The sequence below is a fragment of the Hydra viridissima genome, unplaced genomic scaffold (assembly GCF_058129835.1).
Source record: "Hydra viridissima isolate aposymbiotic clone 2 unplaced genomic scaffold, HvirCarnegie_v1 scaffold_5, whole genome shotgun sequence".
Taxonomy (NCBI): domain Eukaryota; kingdom Metazoa; phylum Cnidaria; class Hydrozoa; order Anthoathecata; family Hydridae; genus Hydra; species Hydra viridissima.
The window spans coordinates 11,529,357-11,550,941 of record NW_028324304.1 but is presented as its reverse complement, the minus strand read 5'-3'; the positions used below and the strand labels follow the sequence as shown (position 1 = coordinate 11,550,941).

General features: G+C 30.3%; 1 protein-coding gene and 1 pseudogene across 2 annotated transcripts; one reads left to right on the top strand and one right to left on the bottom strand.

The window, feature by feature from the left end:
* Positions 1-1,608: 1,608 nt before the first annotated feature.
* Positions 1,609-3,897, bottom strand: LOC145187078 (uncharacterized; annotated as a pseudogene). The gene is made up of 6 exons (XR_016452970.1): positions 3,493-3,897; positions 3,245-3,266; positions 3,005-3,165; positions 2,623-2,811; positions 2,134-2,424; positions 1,609-1,988 (listed from the first exon to the last, which is right to left on the bottom strand). The product of XR_016452970.1 is annotated as an uncharacterized LOC145187078 (transcript).
* A 3,131-nt stretch (positions 3,898-7,028) lies between these two features.
* LOC149888684 (uncharacterized) lies at positions 7,029-15,943 on the top strand. The gene is made up of 4 exons (XM_090088356.1): positions 7,029-7,219; positions 7,555-8,095; positions 12,942-13,192; positions 13,746-15,943. Exons 2-4 carry the CDS (start codon positions 7,578-7,580, stop codon positions 15,266-15,268), a joined length of 2,292 nt encoding a protein of 763 aa, XP_089944482.1. The 5' UTR covers positions 7,029-7,219; positions 7,555-7,577; the 3' UTR covers positions 15,269-15,943.
* The last annotated feature ends 5,642 nt before the right edge of the window (positions 15,944-21,585 follow it).

Below are 21,585 nucleotides of genomic sequence, written 5' to 3'. Positions count from 1 at the left end.
TCCTAAAAGTGTCTCACAAAAAGTCTCTTGGACCATTCAGTGAACAGGCAACAGAGGCTCTTCATCACAGCTTTAGAATGCACTGGGAGAGATACAAAAGGCCTATGTCTCATTCAGTCTATTCAAAACAGCTGCTTAGTTACATTGTAGATTTCAATAGCAAGCGCATGTAATACAAGCCAAGTAAAGAAATCTTTCATATCTACATTTTTGTGTGATTTTGTTTTTCTCTTTCATAAACACTGAAAATTCAAAGAAATTGTTGTTTTGTAAAATTATATTTGCTATGTGATCAAAGAATAAATAGAAATGTACCAATCCATAAAAATTTATGCACATTTCTTAGTTTTCAAGAAAATTTCTAGCTTTATCATATTAAATCATGTTATGTATTTCCTTTAATTTGATGCTTTTAAAACATTTTACTGGATTTATCATTCATTATTGATCATTTCTAAAGATGAAATTCATATTTTAATACATCCAACAACAGTTTTATTAAACTACACAGAGGATTTCTTATGGCCTTAGCTTATTTTTTGAAATTGAAATTTCTTGCTCGGACGGTCATGAAGGATTTCAATTTTTTGATTTTTCTTATCAGGAATATATGTAGATTAATCCTTCCGAAGGGTTTTTTCGGGAAGCTTCGGAGTAATTATTTCCAATTTTGGACAGGTGTGTCCTGAACAGCGATGAAATTAACGCATTATCAGTTATTTGTTTAAAGGTGATGGTATGGTAGCGACAGCTATGGTAGACACGGGATGTTTGAAGACAATTCTATATCAAAATTTCTTGTCCGAAAATCAACGCAAATGTTTAAACTCTTCAAAGATCACCTTTGAAGGAAAAAAGTCACCTTTGAGTCACCTTAGAAGAAAAGGTTCATAAATGTATATCACGTTTTAAAGTTCGTGTTAAATTATCGTAATGGATTTGCAACTATTCGGATATGATGCTCGGAATAAGTTCCATTAAGTTACTAGGAGGAAATTCCATTTCTCCATTGGGAAAAGTGAAGTTTGGGTCGAGTTTTTGTGAGACAGCAGTTTTGAACAAGGATAAAGTCAACAAATTGAAATTAAAATCATGAAGCAGTTTTTGATGGTGTTGAGTGGAGAGTCAAAAGGAAATGGAGGCCAACCGGTTAAAGGTTGGATACCAACATGCGCTAAAGTAGACTATGAAAACGAACTGCAGGATTGTATCAATCGAAAATGATTTTGATGAAAAAAGTTTGATGAAAATGAAATGGGGCCGCCCAAAGAACAAGTTCCCTTACTAGTTGTTATTCAACAAAACAAAAACAAAATCCGACCTGAAAATCTGGACTGAAGAGAAGCTAACAATTTTATTGAGGCATATACATGAGATGTAGGTGTGTGTGTTGATATACAGATGTGTGTTGATATACAAGAGATGTATATGTGTGTGTTGATATACAAGAGATGTAGATGTGTGTGTTGAAAAGCTTACAGAATGGAGAAGAAATAAAAAAATTGATAAACCTGCTTGACCGTTCCGAACCGTGGTATTTCAAAACAAAAGGTATTGCCTGACACGACTAGGTTTCAGATTAAATGTCTAACCAATGAATTCATCCAGTTTAATTTCCTAATGTATTTATACTAAATTATTTTTCATAATCATGAAAATTATTTACAAAATAATTGAAGAAATTAACTTATTAACATTTACTAATTCAAAAATACTTCACATTGCTGTAAAAAGATTGCAAAAGAAAAATGCATTTAGCCGCAAATATCTTGCAAACATCCCAGAAGCTGCCCAAAACAAGAATGATATGTCAAATCTAGCAAATAGTAAACGGCCATCAAAACAACCACCATTTCACATGTACTGATCAAGGGCTGAACATCCATCTCGACACCTCTACGACTCCTTACTCCATATTCCGTTTTATTATAGATAACTTGTGGACCATACAAGCTTGGCACTCTTAAGTATTCATGTATTGAATCACACTAAAATATTATAAATACAAAATAAGTATTGCAACCATAAAAAAAGAAACTATTATTAATACATTAAATGGGTTTGAATCAATGTTAAGTTTATATTTTATAGAACTGGCTTAATACCAAATAAAAAAAAACAAATAAAATTTACATCAACTTTCATAAACAACTTATCAGTTGTCTTCTTAGAAATAAGTGATTTCGGGAGCAGCATTAAACTTTCAGTATGGGTTTGCGAATCAGGAGAAATCCAAACCAACATCTTTTGAATCTTAAGAGACGAATCTTTAAAAATAGGGTACAAACGAATCGCTTCTTCCAGCATAAATCCAGGAGCATATGTAACTTTTTTCGGAAATACACTATAAGTCTCGTTATTAAAAAGATGTCTGTTTAGGATAGACAGTGTTGAAAGTGATGGCTTTTTCTTATTAAATTCATTCTAGATGAAGGAAAGAGTTATATACATTCTTTATTTTATAGCTATTTAATAAAATAAAGTAATGAGCTGACACTTAATATTAGTTAAAATATTTCAAAATTTTTTGCGTCTAAGTTTACTTAATTAGACTATAACTTTTGATATTAGAATTAGAAATCATTTTTATTCAAAAATTAATAAACACAGAAAAAATCTTACTTCAACATCTTGTAATAGCTGTTCTTTATCTATAACTGATTCGGACAAAATTGGATTTACTGCTTGGCTACTATTATTGATGGAACTATTTACAACAGAAAAATGAGGAAATCGCTTAACCTTTAAACTATGACATTTACTAAATTGTCTTTGGCGATAATTATTAGGCAACTTTTTGAACAAGAAATCCTAACAGAAAATTAAAAACTTTAATTAAATAAATTGAATCAAACAATTTATGTATACAGCAGCAAATTTGAAAATCTGAAGTAAAATATAAAAATGATGGAAAAGGAAGGAGATCAAAAATGAATATTAAAATAGTAAATATTACAAATTAAAAAAATAAAAAATATTATAGTATCAAAGACGTGATTCTTACCCATTTATGGCTGTAAGAAGGATATAAAGAAATGCAAGTAGACTTTAACTTTGCAAAGAATATTTTCCGTAACAATATTCTATTTTGGATATTACTATGATTAGGCGCATGCGAACAACAAAAAGCTAATAAACAAGACAGCTCTCTAGATATCACCTTATCTTCAATAAAAAAACTTGTTGCTCAGAAATAATTTTATGTGAGGTGGAAAAAAATCAATGAGAGTTTGTTTAATATCACCATCAAAAGGGATTCTGTTAATCTAAAAATTTATTATTAATATAAATATTAAAAACATAAAAGGAATAATAAAAAACATTTTGCTTCATTTTGTGAAATTTGACAAAAGAAAACATTTATAACTACTAAAGTTGACAAAATAAAGAAAACAAAATAGACTAAAGTAATCATATTTATTGCAAATAATATAAACTTTTTATAAAATTTCAATGCAACTATATGATAAGGAATGGCAATGCTGGGGGTACAATATAGAAAATATCCCCTTCTTTAAAATAAAATGCTGGCCAAGGAAAAGCTAAGCCTTCAGTTGCAATGGTTCTAAAAAGAACTGTATTGTCCTCAACAGCAGTAAAAAAACCTTGTAACACATTGTAAGTAAGGCACTGAAGCTGTGAAGTAATAAACACTGTTTTTTCTTCTTTTACTTGAATTTCTTTAATAATATAAGCAGAAGATTGAAAACCATCATGAAACCATAAAGACAATTCAGGACAATATTTAATTCCATTAATCTGGATGCAGGTAACAATATTTTTCTTTAAAGTAAGTTGATTTAATTCACAAAGAACTCCATTAGTAATTTCTCCAAAAGAATTACAAAAAGATGCAACAGTGTTTAAAACTATACTCTTCATAGCACTTAAAGGCATATTTTTGAAGTTGAAGACCTTACATTTTTTATTACTTGATGTTTCCTCTCAAAAGCCATACACATGTGGTATCGTAGTGAACCAAATTGTCTGGATTGCTGAGGATAATGAATGAAAGAAAATGAAGCTTTGGTATAAACTTATCTGGGTATAAATTCATAAAAAGAGTATGATGGGCTGCAATTGTTTCTTCTAAAGAGATGAAGTAAGCCTCAGTGGTAACTGGAGACACATTTGAAGAATACGCACAAGACACAAGAAATGACAATGAATAGTGATACTTCTTAAAAAAATTGATAAAATACGACAAATAGAAAGAACTTGAGTACTGCCAAATTTCCCCTTAATAACCAAATCTACTATTACAGGTGGTTGCAAGTTAATGAATCTTCAATAAAGTTTTTTAACTTTACCATGAATTTTTTACCATTAGCATTAGTTAAAGTTGAGGAATCAATTGATGATGGTTCATTTAGAGACTGTACCAAGTCAAGAAGAAGAGATTTCATAAAGCCTTTTACCTTAACAGATTTAGAACCAGTTATTGCTAAAGGGAATATGGAGAAAGATTTATTTAAACAGCATTGCGGAATGTTTAACAACTGAAAATATAAAACCCACAACTTGTGCTTTCCTCTAGATTTGCCTATTGGATTAGTTACACCTAAACCATCTGAATACAATGAGATAGATATTTTTGAAGAATATTCTAGAAACTTATCATATTCATTTGATGTAAAAATAAACTGAAGTATTTCTTTAAATGGAATAAAACATCCATGTAAACTATTTTTGTATACTAACTGAATTTGTGGCATTTTAAAAGCAGTTTGAAAATATCTTGTTCTAGAATATTCTGTTGATAGTTCTTCACAAATTGTAGAAATCTCTTCATTTTTTGATTTATTATTATATTATAATGTTTAACATAACGGTTAAACATAACGCTTTACATATATATATTAGTATACTAATAAACTAATCACCATTTACGCATAAAAACACTTTCAACACAATTTCAACTGAACATAACGGTAAACATAACGCCAAAATTTTTGCTGGCATCATTTTTGCGTTAAGTTTTTTGCTGTGTGTGTGTATATATATATATATATATATATATATATACATACATATATATATATATATATGTATATATATATGTATATATATATATATATATGTATATATATATATATATGTATATATATATATATATAATATTAACTTGATTCCCTTCAGACTACATGTTTTTGATTTGTATTTCATGACTGACGATTGCCGTTAGGCATGAAACTTTAAGTACCATACATAGTTGTTGTTTCCTCGTTTTATATATATATATATATATATATAAAATTTCATACTTAATTCCTGAGGATGCTGCAATAAATGACTTGTAATAAATGACTTGAGGATGCAATAAATGACTTGATATAATGCTGCAATAAATGACTTGAGGCTGCAATAAATGACTTGAGGATGCTGCAATAAATGATTATTAAAGAAATTTGTCACATACAAATCTGCACTAAAAACATTTATATTATTTAAGCAAAGAACTTATTGGATTGTTGTTTTTTCAAATCATGTTTCATTAGAAACAAAACAAAAAATTAATTTCCAAATTGAAAACTAAACCAAACATAAAGATTATGAAACGGTTTGGAAATGTAACTGATATCCATTTGTAGTTAATTGAAAATGTTTCAACATCAAAGTCTTTGGTTTGGGGAATCAGTGGTAAGCAATTATTTTCAATCATTGCTTGCCACTGATTCAAGTATCTGGAATGCTCTTGAAGCATACAAAAAAGGCTTAAACAGAATTAAAGGATTGCTATTCGTTAAATATTGTGCTGAAAGTGGTGTTTTATTGACAAAAAATGAAGAACAAAGACAATACTTACTGAATATTGTTCAACAACATAGAGATAAATTGAAATCATCGCTTATACAAATGAATACAGATTAAGAAATCAATGTCCTAAGATTACGGAGCTGATTCCAAGAACATTCTGCATTTATTTTGTTATTGTATTATTGTAATTTATAACAGTTAAATTGCATAGTTTAATATTATTAGTTGGTTTTGTATTATGCTAACTTTTAGTTAACTATTAATAATACTTATCAAAAAGAATATTGCATATTCAAATAATATAAAAAACAATCTTAAAAATTATAAAACTATAAACTTCAAAAGTCATAAATAGGGCCAATAGAAAATCACGGTAAAAAGAAAAAAAGAAAAAGAAAAAAACCACAAAAAGCACAGCAACATTCTAATAAGAACATGCCACATTCGAATAAGAACATGCCACATTCGAATAAGAATTCCTAAGAAGAATGTGGCATTTTGTTGCTGTGCTTTATTTTTTTCTTTTTTACCTTGATTTTCTACTGGCCCTAGTCATGAACAACCTCTAGATATTGTTCAAAATGGCCAAAAAATTGTGTACAATTTTATTTTAGTATTTGTCACCATTTGAAAGGTTTTAAAGTTTAAGTTTAAAGCACATCGGAACTTTTTATTTTTTTTACCACCCTAACGGATCACTCTAAAAGCCTTCGTACGTCACCTAATACCGCAGTGCTTCAGCTTTTTTACTGTACTTTCATTTTCAATAAGAAATTCCATCTCTTAGGATCCCTTTGAAAAGAAAATATTTTTATAGTTGGAACTTTCAAAAGATTTCATAAGATTGTCTACCAGTTTTCATGGAATTTTTCTAATTTTGCCTAACAACACACGTCATTAAGTCACTGATAAAAGAAGAACTTATTCTATATAATGTATAAGGGGTTAAATCGTATTTTATGTACGTAAACTAAAACAGTGAAAAGCGCAAATTTGCGTAATGGAAAAGCGCATAATTATGCAATAATTATGCAACAATCTAAAGACCTCAAATATGTTTTTAAATCACGTTCTTTGAGTACTTCTACAATAAAAGTTCTTCATTATCATTTTCTTAAATTTTATCTTTTTTTTTTTTTTCTTTTTTTTTAATTTATTCAAACTAGCTAAGTTAATATGACTAGTTTAAGAAATTCATTTAAAATTAAAGCCTTGTTTGCGACCGAACTTTTATTTGATAAAAGACGAGGTATTGTAGTGTTTTAAGTCCTCCAGCAACTGCCTTGCAAACTGCTCACTCCTCTCCAGGGAAAACCCAGAAGAACGTCGACCCTGAGTTTGCCTCCCTTTTGAAGAGCGGGCGAGAAAAAAAAGAAAAGCATTAGTTTAATACAAGCACACCGGTCTAGGCCAGCCTCATTTGACCTTAGCCATTAGGTCTGATAAAAGACGATCTAATGAGGTAAGATTGTATATTAAAAAGATAATGAACCTAACTCATTATCTGGAACAATAATACGAGATGCTTGAGGTCTTGGCATTTTACAGTTTTTTAAATAAAAGACACTATTTCCATTTTACAAATATTTTCAATTTAAAACTTTTCTTTAAAATAAAATTAAAAATTTTGTGAAATTCTTAATTATGCAAGCTCTTTTGTTTAAAAATAATCCGAAAACAAAAGAACTTTTTAATTACTTTTTATTACGTAATGAAAAAGTTGCACTTTTTACTGTTTTAGTTTACGTACATAAAATACGATTCAACCTGTATAAAGTTGTATAAAAATTTTTTTAGTATGCTTATATCCAATCTATAAAATGGAGGAACTTAAGAAAAAAGGATGGTATTTAAACGAAAATGGTTTCAAGTGCTGCCTCGAGGCATTAGGTTTTCAAAATAGTTGTCCTTCAGTTAATGACATTATCAAAGTTGCATTAAATCTGGATCTTCACCATATCGGGGATAAAGCACTTCCAGAAAATATAAATAGCGGCCAATGCACACTTTTAAGTGGACCTATTGTGCTTCAGTTACAAAAGCAATGCAATATATCTGCACCAACAATAAGCCAAGAGTCTTCCACTGCGCCACGCATGCTAAAATTATATTTAACAGATGGTAAATTGAACTGCATTGCACTTGAATACTCTAATTTAGTTGATCTCAAAACTGATACCTTAGTTCCTGGCACAAAATTATGCCTTATGGGATCAAATATCAATATTGTAAATGGAGCAATTTTGCTTGAAAATAACCAGTTGGTATTTCTAGGAGGTGAAGTTGAAAAATTAAAAGAAAAATGGATTTTGATGAAAAAAGCTCACTTGCTAAATAGGTATATGCAATATTTTATTTTGACCTATATGTAATTTGTGTGGCTCCCTGACAAAAATTTTTACTTTTTTTTTTTTAACTGTATACTCAACAGACTATTCTTTAATTTGTATTTCGTTTTTGTAAAAAACCTTTTTAAACTTTCCATTAGATTTCAATGTAGTATATATACATATATGTAGTATATATATATGTAGTATATATATATATATACTACATATATATATACTACATATATGTATATATGTAGTATATATCCCCATGTTATTTTTTGTGGAGTTTTAATGCAAAGATCAAGAAAAATCCAATGGCAAGTGTCAACATTAAAAAAATGTGACCCCCCTTATTCAAATTTATAAAAATATATACAATTATACATCGTACAAAATGGTTTTTTTTTTTTTTATCAGAAATAGAAACATACAGGTTCTACTGTTCATTTGTCAAAAGAAATTTAATGTTAATTTTTTCAATTCTTTTGCACAATGGAAGTAAATCCTGCAGAACTTTAATTGCACATTCAGCACAAATGTTTGACCTTTGAGTTGGGATTGGAGTCGGCTCAACCGACCAAAAAGTCCTTAAAGTCTTTATTGCCTTTGAGTAATCTTTGCAAATGGCTGCCAAATTATTGTAGTTATCCTGATTTTATAATCAGGATAACATCTGGTTTTCTGGTCAGGTTTATACCTGACCAGAAAACCAGATGTCACTCCACGTGCCACTGATAAAGTCACATGATGACTGACCTTTGGCTGGCTGTCGAAATTCTGGAAGTAAAATATAAGCTAGCAAATCATAGATTGCTCGGCTATTCCATCTTGCATTGCTTATATTTGGCAAAGTTCTGAAATTTACTTTAGGGAAGCATCCTGTTTTTTTAAACTGTCTGTAACAAGTGATCAAGTGATGAAGGAAAGCTATATCATCTCTCCAAACAATTTCTTCTTCTTCCTTCAGAGCATCTCCAGAATTGTCAAAAGATGCTTTCAGTTGCTGGTACTCTTCTGTTATTCTGCTAATGAACCAATAGTTGAGATTAGGCGAGGTTGTTGCTGCTTCAAAATAATCATTCATCACATGTTTTAGTAATGTATCAAGAAAATGATGCTGCCATCCAATATAAAGAGGTTTGTCTAATCCAAGCTTAACAAAATGCTTCTGTAGTAGAGTGACTGCCCCAACAGACTTTCCTGTATTTGCAGAGGTTGTATCAGAAATTATTAACTTAATTGCAGGCCATAGCTTATATTCATCAAGTACAGTTTTTATTCCATTGAATATTTTTTCACCTTTTCCATTGATCAGTGCAAGAACTGCTAGTTTAACTTCTCTATTTACATTTTTTAGAACTACAACCTGGTACTCTGTATTCTTTATGTGCTTCCCATCAAAGTGCAAGCTCCAGTTTTTGTTTCTTATAGTTTCAATAAAATGTTCTTTTAATTTTTCTCCTGCTTTCATTGTAGCTTTGTAAACACCACTTTGACTTGGAGTTGGAATAGAAATTCCATCTTTTGCAAGAGTTTTGCAGACTGTGTGTGCCTTTCTTGAACTCAGTTTTGCTTTTGTCACCAAATTTATTGCATAATCAGTTTTTTGTCTTTTATATGTTGTTGGAGCCTCTGAATCTTGAGAACATCTGTCAGAATCTTGTTTTTCTTCTCTAGTGCTAAAATGTTCTTTATCTTCACTGCTTAAATCATCCTTAGTATCTTGACTGACTCTTTGCTGTTCTTGATCTTCACTGCTGAAATCATCCTTAGTATCTTGACTGACTTTTTGCTTAATCAACTTTAGTTTTCTAGGATGAACTCTTTGTGTATCTTCAATTGTGGTGCAGTAGCCAGCTCTACCATTTGTTGACATTTGAAGATTATAGAAGGCTTTATCTTCCTGGCACAACCGTTCTCCATTTTCATCAGTTACATTGAACAAGTTGGTAAAGTCTTGCGTTCCTGGTTTTCTGCTGTCTTTTTCATACTTGTTTAGTACATTCTCAATTTTTCTTTCCACTGTAGATTTGCCTTTTTGAATTGGAAGATTCAGTTTTTTCCATAAGATTTTTACTTCTTTGACCACTATCACAACTCTCTCCTGTCTACTTTTCAAATTTGCAGCCAAGCACTTAAATCTGTCCAGGATATGCTGTTCTGTTGGCATTTTGTTCATTGATCAAGACTGTCAACAATCTTTGCATACTTTCTTGAATTCTTGGCTGTTTCAAACCTCACCAAATTTGATTCCCATAGTTTCTTATTCAAATCTGAAGGAAGACTATTTTTAGACATCTTGACTATAGTCTTGTCGAATTATAATTTGAGTGTAAATTAAATTATCTACAAATAAACAAATCTTATGAGTTTAGGTTATCAAAAGAAAATTATAAAATATCAAAAGTCAGGTGATGATAACAAATATAATATATAATATGAAAGATTATGTAATAGAATGCATACATTTAGCAAAATCACACCAGCAATAAACTGAAGCTGTGATACCTTAAACTGTACTGTATCTAACAATAGATACGCTATGAGTCATAAAAAAACATGTCACTGAACTTATTGCAATAACTTTGCTCATTGTGAACTGATTTTAAAGATTTATTCAGCGATTATTCACAACTAAATTATCTACTAAACGACATCTAAATTACCACCAAAGTGCCATTGCTCACTATGCATGTGCACTCCAAACATCAACAATACAAATGTTAAGCTAAAAACATCCAAAAGTTTAAATACTTTTAGTTGTTTACTAAAAATGGTGTCTTCTTTGTCTCATTTCTTTACCAAAAAGTGAAATTACTGAAATGCAAATGTTAAGCTAAAAACATCCAAAAGTTTAAATACTTTTAGTTGTTTACTAAAAATGGTGTCTTCTTCAAGTAGAAAAAAAGAACAATATTTGACTAATATAATATATTACTTTTTAAATTCTTTTTTATTGTCTCAGTCTAAAATTTTTAAATTAATTTTAACTTCTATATAAGAAATCAGACAATTTTTCTGTTGTTGAAGTTTGGAGTGTTTGCGTACAGTCAGTTTTTAGAATTGGGTCGCCATCAGACAAATGTTTTTCTGCAATTCAATTCTTAACAAAACCTGAAATTTTGTTAGGCATCAGACCAAATTTGACAAATTTATGGTAGAAAGTTCAATGGCATGTTTTTTTATGACTCAGTGTAGATGGGAGAAAACAGTTTTCAGCTTAGGGGGGGGGGGGGGGGAGGGTGTGTGAACTTTTTTAAGATTTAACATTTTCAAATGGTATTTCCAGTTTTAAAATGTAATTTCTCCACTCATAGTGGCATGGGAAACCAAAAATTGCTAAAAAAAATTTTTAGTCATACCTCTAATATATATATATGTTTAAATGCTGGTGTGCAATTTCAGAATTAAAAAAAAAATTATCGATAAACTTTCTTGAATTTTAAATTATTTTAAGATCTATGTAACGTATTATAATTTAGACTATTAGTTCATGGTGCATAATTAATTTTAAAATCTGACCAGGTACCAATATCCATGAACCATTATAGAAAAAGGGAATGGCTTCAGCAGCAACTACTGTTTAACACCTATTAAAAGAATTTAGGAAATTTGATGTATTTGTTATTGTTTTTGGACTGTTTAATAGAAATATAATTATTGATTTGGTAGGTAATAGATTTTTTTGTAAAGAACTTTCAGTTTAATTTAAAATTTGCATTTTCTCTTTGGTATTTTTACTTTGTGCTATAAGTGAAAAATAAATAAAATAGACAAGCTTAGTATTTTGTGTTAATACTGAATAGCCAAAAAGGTCTCACTTTTCTTAAGAATATTTATCAATTTCACAAAACAAATACAAAAGCATATCAATCAATGAAGTATTCATCAGCAAAAGTCAAACTTTGTATAGAACTGCTCAAAGATAAAAAAAAAATGTGAAAATCTGTTGGGTCATCAGAGAAGGAGGATGTGGATCAGGATTTTCAAGCCTAACTCCATCAGTTTCTCATGAGTCTTGCAATATGAGGGTTGAATGCTTGGCGGTTTAATGCAGAGAAAGTAGCATCAGTAGTAGCTTTAACAGATTCTGTTGAAAATATTTCAATTGTTAAAGTATACCATATAAAATCTTCACAGTAATCTAAAGTATACTTGGCAGAAACATACTTTGTTCAAAAACAAGAGATCTAGAACTCAAACAACTTTAAGTTAAATGAAAAATCTGAACAGCAGACAAAAATCATGCATTCTTGTTTCTTGACTTAGAAAGCTAATTATTAATAGTGGCTAATTTACTGTCCATATGAGGGTGAGTATTGCTGTGTATAAATATAACTTTCTTTAGACATGGACAGAGTTACATGAAAAAGTACTCCATATTGTCCAAGTGTTATTTATTCTGGGTTAATAGAAAATGTATTGTCTATTTTGTTTAATGGCATTTTATAATGTCTGTTTTGCCAACATTCAAGATGTTAAACTTTTGAGCAATCTTTTGTGTTGTCTGACATTGGATTACACTGATGTCAAAAAAAAATTCACATTTTTTCAGAAAAAAATATTTGAATTGTTCGTTTTTGTTTTCCTTTTTAAAATCAATGCTAAAGTAAAGCAATTAAAATAATTATATTTAAAGGTTCAAAAGTAATATAGCATAAGCTACTTTACTCGAAGTCTTTTAAGTTAATACAGTCTTTTTACATGAAGAAAGATATTCAACCTTTATTGGCCAACCTAATATAAATATCTTTCAACAACATAAAAGCTTATAACAATATTTTGATATAAAATAATTCTGTGATTCATTCAAATTTTAGGAAATTTTATTGTTTTTCTTTTCTTTTTTTTTAGAAAAATGAATGGCTCAGGTCCTCCTCCTTTTCAAGAATTTGACCCTGCAAAGTTTAAAAATAAATTTAACGTCGTTCAAGATATAAATGTAAAAAATCGTGAGAATGAAACAAAGTTGAAAGATTCTGGTGGTGAAATAAAACTAGCAGAGAGTTGTGTAAAAGCTGCATCAAATGTTTCATCTTTAGTGCATTCAAAACAAAGTAAAAAAACATCAAAAAATAAAGATAAGTTCCAATATCAAGAAAAATGTATGTTTCAGTTTTTGATAGTTTTTTTCACTATTTTCATGCATGTCATTTTATTTGCTTTAATAATTTCTATAAAAAATATAGTCAGTTTTATTAGTTTGTTGATCATTAATTTTTTTTTAATTTTTAATATCACATATCCCAAATAAAGAATTTATCTCCCTCATAAAAAAAGAATATATTTAAATGCCTTTTTAAAAAATGCTTTGGATAATTCCATCTTTAATGTAAGTTGGGCCTAATCGTTTTTACAAAGACTAATAATTAGATTGTCTAGGACTATGTATATTAATGTGCATGTAAATGGCGCAGAACCGAATATTTCAAGCTCTTAATTTTCCTAAATGCAATTATTTTTATTTTTAAAATGTAGATAATCATGCTGTGTCTTTGGAAAGTATAAAATATTGTAAAAAGTAGACGACAATTTCAAGAACATCCGTGGTTTAGATTATACATCACGTGATAATATATCAAGATATAAAAAATCATATAAAGATAGTGGTTATCGGGAGAAATCATTATATATATATATATATAATTTTTTCTTTAGTTGATAAAATATCTGTCGAAAACTTACCTGTTGGAAACATTAAAAAGGAAAAGATTGCAGTACAAGTTCAACAAAATGAACCTGAATCTCATGCTATCTCTAAGAAAGATATGGTTAACAATCACCATTTACAAGCGGAAAGTCGAAACCGATGTAATAAAGAAGAAGATAATTTTAACATGCCTAAAAATTTACAGTCCCAAAACTCACGCGACTTATTAAAATCTTACGAACGCAAATCAGGATTTGTATGCTATGATGCGAAAAATGACAAATGGACAAGAGAGGATAATTCAAAATGTGATACCAATATGTCTAGAGAAGAATATGAAAAAGAAAATAAAAGTATAACATTTCTTGATAAGAAATCATTAACAGATACTAATTTTCATTCAAACTCTAAACTTGGTGAATACAAAAAAGACAAGCAACTGAGTGATAATAGAAAAAATACAAAACCTAGGGGTAATGGGAAGACTACGCAATCAAGAGATAATGAAAAAGATGCGCGTCCTTGGGATAATGGAAAAGGCACGCAATTTATAGGGACACGAGCTTGGAGTGATGTGAATGATTCATTTACATACAATTATAGACAAGAAACTCAGGCGACAGATACAAAACATTGGAACGATAGGAAAAACTCACTAACGAACAACTCTGGACCAAGCACTCAGTCGAGAGATACAAGAAATCATTTTGAAACAAACACTTATAGAAAAGACACGCAAAAGAGAGATGATAAAAGGAAAGAAGTAAATAATAGAAAAACAACGCAATTGAGAGATAGTAGAAAAGATAGTCCATCGATGAATGAAGAAAGAAGCGAGTTTCAATTAAACCCTTATAGAAAATACACAAAACCGAAATATAATAAAAGATATGAGAGCGATGAAAGAAAATACTCGCAACTGAGTGACAATAGGATAGATACGGATTATAGAAACGCTATGCAGCTTAAGGAAGAAAGAAATGAAAACCTATCGAGAGAGGAAAAAAGAAACATTCACCTGAACAGTTTTAGACAAGAACTGCAACCCGAAGTTTCAAAAAACCCTTCTCAACTAAACGCTCATAAAAAAAGTTTGGAAATAGAAAGTTACACGCAAATAAATGGTGCTAAAAAAAACATGGAAAATGAAAAAACTACGTCTTTAAGAGATGCAAGAAAAAATAGTCCATCAAGGGAAAAAGGAAAAGGTCTATTTAAACCGAGCAGTTGTAAACGAGACACGCAACTAAACGACTCAAGAGATTGTTTTCAATCACACACTTATGTAAACACACAACCAAGAAACAAACAGACAAGCGGTAGTTGGAAAGACACGGATTTTAGAAAAGTTAAGCAGATAATCGATGAAAAAAAAGAAAACCTACCTAAAGATGAAAATAGAAAGGATTTTCAGTCGATTGATAATACACGACCAAACGATTATAGAAGAGGAACATCAATAAGAAATGAAAGAGATGGTTACCAACCGAGGTTTGATGAAAAAAAAGATTTTAAAGAAAGGAACTATTGAGAAAATATTCAAAAGATTGATGAAAAATATCGATCGAAGGAATACAGATAAGATATTCAAACGATGGAAAAAAAAATTTTTTGGGATGATTAGTATAAAAAAATATCAACGACCAAGAATTACTCAAAAGGGAAGCGACTAAGTGATGAAAATTGTCTGTTGAGATCTCGTCTCCTGCTCGTCTACTGCAGCAGTTCAGGTTTAAGCAATTTTAAGAATGACTCTTGATGTTCTATTTGCCTCTGAAAGACAAGGATCAATAAGTTCCAGCTTTTAAATTAATTCGTTAGCTTAAACGATGATGAACGTCAAATGGCTAACACAGGTTTTCTGCAGTTTATTAAAACGCGATTCCTCTTACACAACAGCAGCTTGTAATTCAACACCATGTCTATTTCAATGAATAATGGCTCAGCAATCCTACAATCCGCAGTTTATACAGCATTTTCACAGTAATTCAGCATGCTATTCCGCTCTCGCATCGGGACCAGCTATTTTACAATGGAAAGAGATAATTTATGAGGATAGTCAGCACCTGAAGATGGAGATGTTTAGAATCCGAATTTGTCTTAATAATTACGTTTTGTGACGAGGTTGTTGGCTTTTTTTTTTTTTGCGTGTGTTTATATGTACATTGGTCTGAAAATTTTTTAAAAATATATCTATGACTTTTGACTTCATTTTATTGACCCAAAATTTAGATATGTAAAACACTCGAATAAAAAGATCCAACCGTACATCAGATATTTTTTTCTCGTTCGTCTATACAAGTTTTAAATAGTATGAATGATTGGTTTATTTTAACCTAGTACAGCTCTGTTCAAAATGATAGTTAAAGAGTATTCAGGAATAATGTATTAATAAAAAATGGCATCTTAAAATACCGAAAATGGTATTTAAAAATATTTTTAAGATTACGATTTTACGGGTGGCAATTATAATTTTTCAGTAAATTACAAGTTACATAAAAGTCAGTTTTATTCAGAAATTGTTATTTAAAATTAATAAGAAAGAAAAATAACTTTATTGTCAAGTTATATCAAAAGAAAATTATTCGACACCATAACGACGATTATGGTCACATACCATAACGACACCAATAACGACAATAACAACCATAACGACACTATAACGACGTATATGGTCAATTCTCTGTACGATACCATGCTTTTGTAGAACACTCAAATCCATTTTAATGATGCACGAAATTACTTCTCAAACTCTCAAAATCTTTGGCTTTCCTATCACCCTCATACACTTTTTCTTTCAAATCTCTCCAAAAATCTTCAATTGGCCGTGTCTTTGGCAACTTAGCTGGATTTATATTTCTTAGCACAAAATTAATGTTTCGACTCGTGAGAAACTCCTTGCTGAACATTGTGAGAATTCGCCAAGTCTGACCAAAACACGTAGTCACAGGTAAAATAGTACTTTTTAATAAAAACTTCCAAATTTTTGTATGCAACATTCTAAGTAGACATTTTGATTCACGAACTTACTCTGAACAAAAAACGGATGAGAGATTTCCTTACGCGAAATGAATAGGTACTCTTTGGTGCCTAATAGAAGGGGGGGGGGGGGGTTGGGGTTGGAAATATCACTAAAACTTAATAAGCAGGGGGGCTGGAATAAGCGGGGGGGAGGGGTTGGGAAATTTCGAGTTTTTTTAAATACTTAAAGCAATAACTAAGTAATGTTTTTGTTAATTATTAACATATATATTAGTGTCTGAAAACAAGTAAGTAATAGTAAAGAAGTACTAAAGTCCAAAAAAGAAATATCAACAGAAGTCCAGTTCAAATAAGTTTCTCTCTTTACATATTTTGTAAAATATCAAATATGTTACCCTCGTCCTCTTGCTCAACATCGGTATTATCATGAGCCTCTTTTATTCGTTTCTTGACGCTTTTTCGAGCCTCGTAAAAAGCTGATACTTTTGCATCGACCAAATCAGTATAAAAAAATCGGACAGACTTTGCAACATATGCGGTTGTCGGTTTTATTTCCACATGTCATTTTCTTTTTGCATCGTATTTCGTCTTTCCTTTGTTTTTTATCACTTCGGCATCGTACTCTTCTTTGAACTTTTTCACAATTTTTCAAGCTCCACTTTTTTTACGTTACTATATTGGTTTCTTTCTGTCCTTTTAAAAATTCTTTTCGTAGTCGCCATTTCGTTCTTACACTCTGATATTACAACGCATACAAGTAAATAAGTACTGTAAATGATACGACGTGACGATAGAAAGAAGAAAATTTCTTTTTTAATGAATAATGACGTAATGATAGAAAGAAGAAAATAGAACGTTCTTTTTTTAAAACAAAGTTTTTTGAATGAATGATATTAAGTAAGTAGTGAAAGATATTAAGTAAGTAGTGAAAAAGAAAATTTTTATAAAAAAATGTCTTGTCTTGGATGGAATTTTTTCTAAAATTTAATAGCCGGGGGGTTGGAATAAGAATGTCCTGGGTGGAAAATTTTTGAAAATAAAAACGATCTTCGAAATAAAAACGATCGTTTCCACACCTACAACAATGACACATTTTAAAGTAGGATTCGTATCAAGAACAAAAATCAAATCTTGAGAATTCTCAATAAGCTTGCTACACTTTTGGTCGGGTTGCTCTTTTCTGTAGTTCGGATGGCAAAGGTCTGTTAGATTTTTTACATCTATTGTTGGTATATTTTTTAAAAGAGCGCTGATGGGTGCAATCAAATGTACTGGCGACGTGTCTTTGGTAACAACCGGAATGGTTATTGAACGGTTTTATAATTTTTGATATGTTACCTTTGGTCGCTATCTTAACCAGTCTACCGCTTCCAGGTTTCCTCTTGAGATCACCATTTTCTCTTAGAATATTAATCCAACAAAAAACATAAACTTGCTTATTAGATGAATGAGTGTTATTTTGATAAAACTTGTACAACTGACTTTAATGTTATCAAACTTTGCCTTTGTAAAATGCAACAACCAAAATAAACATGTTTATATTATTATTATTATTATTATTATTATTATTATTATTATTATTATTATTATTATTATTATTATTATTATTATTATTATTATTATTATTATTATTATTATTTATATAAAATTGCTTCGGACATTCTTCATTCTTGCTGTTTGACTTACTCTGAAATTAACAGATTGCCATTTAGATCTATTGCCAAGTAAATGAAACTTGCAACTCAAATATTTAGTAGTTAAAACTGCTATTACTTTAACTGTATATACTTCGATGAAATTTTTGCATGAAAATGTTTTTTATACAGCCTTTTTTATCACAAATATGTATTCATTTCATTTGACATTTTATAATGTTAAAAACTGTTAAAAGACAAACTAATGCGTTTTAACTCTAAATAGTAAGCATATGCAATAGCCAGAAAATGTGAGAACTTATATTACGGAATGGCATTTATCTGGTTCTTTTAGCCAAGCAAGTTTATTCAGTCTTGGGGTTTAGATCCATTTTAAATATATTTCACTCACAAATGAACTGCTCCATGAAGAATTTTTTAATACTGCACAGCTCAATTTAATCAAAACTGTATTAAAAGGAATGACAAAGTAGGTTCGTGTAGTCCATGCTTAACTTATATATTTCAAAGTTATTAGGCCGGGTGAATAAAAATAAGCAATTGCTTTTACTCAGTAATTGGTCAGCTTTACGTGAATAAAAACTTCTTTAACAACTTTTCTTTAGTTTTTAAACAACTTTTCTTTAGTTTTTATTCACATAAAATTGAGCAATTACTGAGTAAATTGCTTACCTTTACGAGAATAAAAATGTGATGAAAACTGCTGAAGTTTTTATTCACGTAAAGCTGAACAAATACTGAGTAAAAGCAGTTGCTCATTTTTATTCACCCGGCCTATTAATTCAGATATTTCTTAAATTTTTTTTTTTTTTAATTTTCTAATCGTAAGTTTTACTTATTTCATTAATTCAATTATTTAGGTTCTAAGTAAGCGGTTTAACATTTGCATAACTAATCAAGTTGCCGATGAAGAGCCATAATTAGGTGTAACTTTAAAGAAAGAAATATTTAGATAAGATTGTTATTAAATCTTGCAAAGTTGTAAAAGATTTAACTACTTTACTTGAAAATATTTCAAATGACTAAGAAAAAAAACTTCGAAAGAAAACAAATATTTTAAGCCTAATTTATTTACTTTCATAGAAAAGCAAAAATTAAATCTAATCAATATCGATTAGTAAAAACAAATTGTACTAACGTTAACCCTTAAAACACAAACACAATTTGCGAGCCTTCTTAGTGGAAAATCTTGAAATGACTTTTTTTATATGATAATCATAAAAGCATAATCGCCTATTGTGAAACGTAGGTAATCCTTGATAATACCCAGCTTGCTGAGCGATCTCTCGCCTTCAGACATTAAAACAAGCAATATCAAAAAGATTCAAAGCGAAATACTTGTAGATACATTTAATGTAGTTCCTTGGCACCAACTTCTAGTTCAAGAAGCTTTTCTCTGTTTGGTATATTTCTTCTTGTTAAAGAATAACGCTGAACTTCTTTCTCAAATTATTTTTTACTCAAGTCTGCAAGATGGAGCTTGTCAAGGTTCTTAGTTTTTATACGTAGTTGCTTTTTGTTAGATTTGTTGCGGAAGATCTTCTTTAACGTTCTCTTCTCAGCAAACATTATTTAATCAAATTTCAGGTTCTTTGCAATATCTGCTGCCTCCTTCAAAATAAAGTTCCAAGACGAGCGGATTCAACCTTTTTATCAGTTAATGCACTTAATTACTACTTTCGGCGGGAAAGTCCAATTCTTTTAAACAGTGTATTATGTCATCCTTTGAGGCGATCTGCGAATCAATTCAATTTTTCACTTCATTGTAAGAACTAAAATGCTGATCAGCCAGGCAGTGCGCCATTGATCGGAAAATGTGGTAATCAGATGGAGCAATGTCATGAGATACGGCAGGTGTGTTAGAACTTCCCATTTCAGCGTTTCCAAGTACGTTTTCAATGGTCGCGCCATGGGGGCGAGAATTGTCATGCATCAAAATCCCTTTTTTGTCCCTTTCCTCGTATTACGGCCGTTTTTCCTACAGTGCCTGTCTTAAACCTATCAGTTTAGTTCGATATTGTTTGCCTGTAATGATTTCAGTCGGTTTTAGCAGCTCGTAGTACACTACACCGAGCTGGTCGCACCAAATACAGAGCATAATTTTGGAGCCATGAATATTGGGTCGGGTTGTCAATGTGGAAGCATGGCCGGGTAAATCCCATGATTTTTTGCGTTTAGGATTATGGTAGTGAACTCATTTTTTATTTCCAACCATGACATGGTGCAGAAATACCTTCCACCGTTGCCTTTGAAGCAGCTGTTAACAAGCAAACAAAACGTCGTTCAACGTTCCTCGGCTTCAACTCGTATGGTACCCAATATCCTTGCTTCTGAGACGTTCTCAGGGATTTAAGATGCTTGGAAATGGCTTCATTAAGGCGTTGTGAATGAAAAACCTTAAAATACAAATTAAAAAGTACAAATTATAAATAGATATAAACATTAAAAAAATATATAATTATATATACATGCTTTATTAATATTTTGTTTCTTACCTTTACCATAACAATTCTCAAACTTCCTATGCTAATAACTCCCACATTCCTAACCCATCCTTCTATCACTTGATTATATGCTTCTAAGCTTTTATGCCTATAAAAGCTTAGAAGTATATCCTCAGCTGTATAAGAACTTGGTGAAAACACAAGATAATTTACTATATCAGCGTAAGTTACAGCTGGAAAAGTTTCTTCACTGTGTTTGAATTCGCTGTCTGGTATTGAGTAAGGATCTATAACATTATAAGTAGAATTTTTTTATCATATCTGCTTTTGGAAGGTAGGTCAAGTGTTTTGTAATAAGACATTTCTTTACAGTAGATATTTAAGTTGTTAAACTTGATATTAATTTTATTTAAATTAAAAAAAAAGTTTATACACTGTTAAAAAAATATCGCGTTTTCTACGGAAAATTTCCGGCAGCTACGATGACAAAACTTCCCGTTATTTTACGGAAAAACCCATCACATGTAAACGGAAATTCTGTAAATAAACGGATATTTCCGTTTAAATACAATGGGTTTTTTTCCGTTTATTTCCGTTAAATAACGGGAGGTTTTGTCATCGTAGCTGCCGGAAATTTTCCGCATATAAACTGAAATTTCCGTTGAAAATCAAGGCGTTTTCCCCGTTAAACAACAGAAAGGTTGTGGCAACTCAACTGCCGTATAGTTTTCGTAAATGAAAGGAATGTTGTTCATATGAAAATTTAA